The sequence below is a fragment of the Austrofundulus limnaeus genome, unplaced genomic scaffold, assembly GCF_001266775.1.
Source record: "Austrofundulus limnaeus strain Quisiro unplaced genomic scaffold, Austrofundulus_limnaeus-1.0 Scaffold580, whole genome shotgun sequence".
NCBI classification, from domain to species: Eukaryota; Metazoa; Chordata; class Actinopteri; order Cyprinodontiformes; family Rivulidae; genus Austrofundulus; species Austrofundulus limnaeus.
The window spans coordinates 144,320-146,096 of NW_013952982.1; the positions used below are offsets into that span (position 1 = coordinate 144,320).

The 1,777-nt window shown below is 41.6% G+C and overlaps 1 protein-coding gene across 1 annotated transcript in view; it reads left to right on the top strand.

Annotated features, from left to right (window-relative positions):
• Positions 1-320: 320 nt before the first annotated feature.
• Positions 321-1,777, top strand: part of LOC106530944 (ceramide kinase) — a 26,351-nt gene continuing 24,894 nt past the window's right edge. Inside the window, exon 1 of the mRNA XM_014026675.1 lies at positions 321-638. Coding sequence (XP_013882129.1) covers positions 503-638 — 136 coding nt within the window. The 5' untranslated portion in view covers positions 321-502. The remainder of the gene's footprint in view (positions 639-1,777) is intronic.

Here is a 1,777-nt window from a genome sequence, read left to right on the forward strand (position 1 = left end):
TTTTTTTTTTTTTTTTTTTTTTTTTTTTTTACTTTTTTTTAAATTATTATTATTTCTTGTCTTCAGTGTGACATGCAGTCTAGTTTAAAGGTCTCATTATCCAGGATTTGGTAATCCAGAAATATTGTATCTGGAAAATATCGACCAAATCCAACTTTGGGATAAAAACAAGACAGATAATTTTGATCCATGTTTTGAACAACTGTCCCCAGCAGGCCCCAGGTTCATTCCTTTTCATCGATTGTTCTGTAAAATGTCCAATAAACGACTTTCCTGAAAGCATTTGAACGCAACACAAAGCTCCTCCTACTTCCGGTAGAAAACCGCTATCTGTCAGTAAAAACAAGCTGAAATCCGCTACCCGGGCCTCAGCTGCTGTTTGTTTGTGTTTTCTGCTTCTGAGGCCTCTTCGGGAAATCATAGACACCATGCTTGGGCGAACGTAGCCGTGCAGGGCCCGCTGCTGCCTCTTCAGCCGGCTGGAGGACGCGACGGAACGGACATGGACAGGCCGGCGCGACCGCTGCTGGTGTCCGAGCTCCGCGTCCGGAACACCGCGTACGACGTGAGCCTGAGCCGGTCCCTGTTCACATGGAAGAGACGGGCCCCCAGCCCGGTATACCACCCGTTCAGACCCAGTAAGACCCGGATATTTTACATTATATCTCTCTTCCTCTCAGTGGGGTTTAATTATCGTGTGCACCGCACGGTGACCTGAGACCTGATAGCTACAGATCCGGTTTTACATAACAGTCTGTCACCCTCTGTAGCTGGGACAGAGCAAAACACCAGGACTAAAAAAAAAAAAAAAAAAAAAATGCTTTTGAACTCAGTGAAGCTGGAACAAAGAGTTCAGTCTCGCTGTGCGTTCAGCTGATTGTTGTTTGTGGCGATGAGTCCTTATATTTGTAAAATAAACAGATAACTCTTGCTGTTTTCACACTACACGTCTGATGATGGTAGATGTTTGTTAAGGACAGCAGAAATCCTTCAGGGATCAGACCTAAACTCCAACATTCAGCTGAAACATCTTAAATGTTCATGTTTTAGGACAGTCAGGATTGAGTGAGAGCTTTTTTACTTTCTTCACAGTCACAAGTTAACATCTCTGTTCTTGGTCTTTGGTATCTTTGTCTAAACTTTGTAAATTTGGTCATATGTTTTTAGTTTCCTTCCACAAACTTTTCGTAACAGTTTGTTGGGTTTTTGTCCCGTTCATCCTGACAGAACTGGTTCAGGTTTGTTGTTTTTCAGATCTGCAGACAGAGTGAATCAGGACTTTGTGATGGTCACTTATCCTGTTGAGCAGTGTTTCCCAAAGTTGGGGTCAGGACCCAAAGTGGGGTCCCGAAACATCAAGGTGGGGTCCTGAAAAGATTTTCAGAATTAATTACATTTTTGCCTCAGTTGTTACAAAGGAGTGAGGTTAGTATACTTAAAATGGCTAAATTGTTACTATGTCCATGCTTTGTTGACCTGATACAAGTGTTTATCATCCAAAATAGTTGGGGCCACAGGTCTCTGCTGCTGTTATTTTGTGGGTCAAAAGCTGAAAAGTTTGGGAACCATTGCACTTTGGTTCCCAAAGCTGGGCTTGGGACCCAATTATGGGTCATGAAGCACCTTGGATAATCTCCAGAAATCAATTTAAAGGGTAATAAAATAATTGCTGATGTAATATTTTCCCTATATTACAAAAAGACACAAAAGAAAGTTTAAATGTTTTTATATTTGTGTATAAGCTGTTTAGATTGTCAAAAAGCCTGTGTTTTTAGGG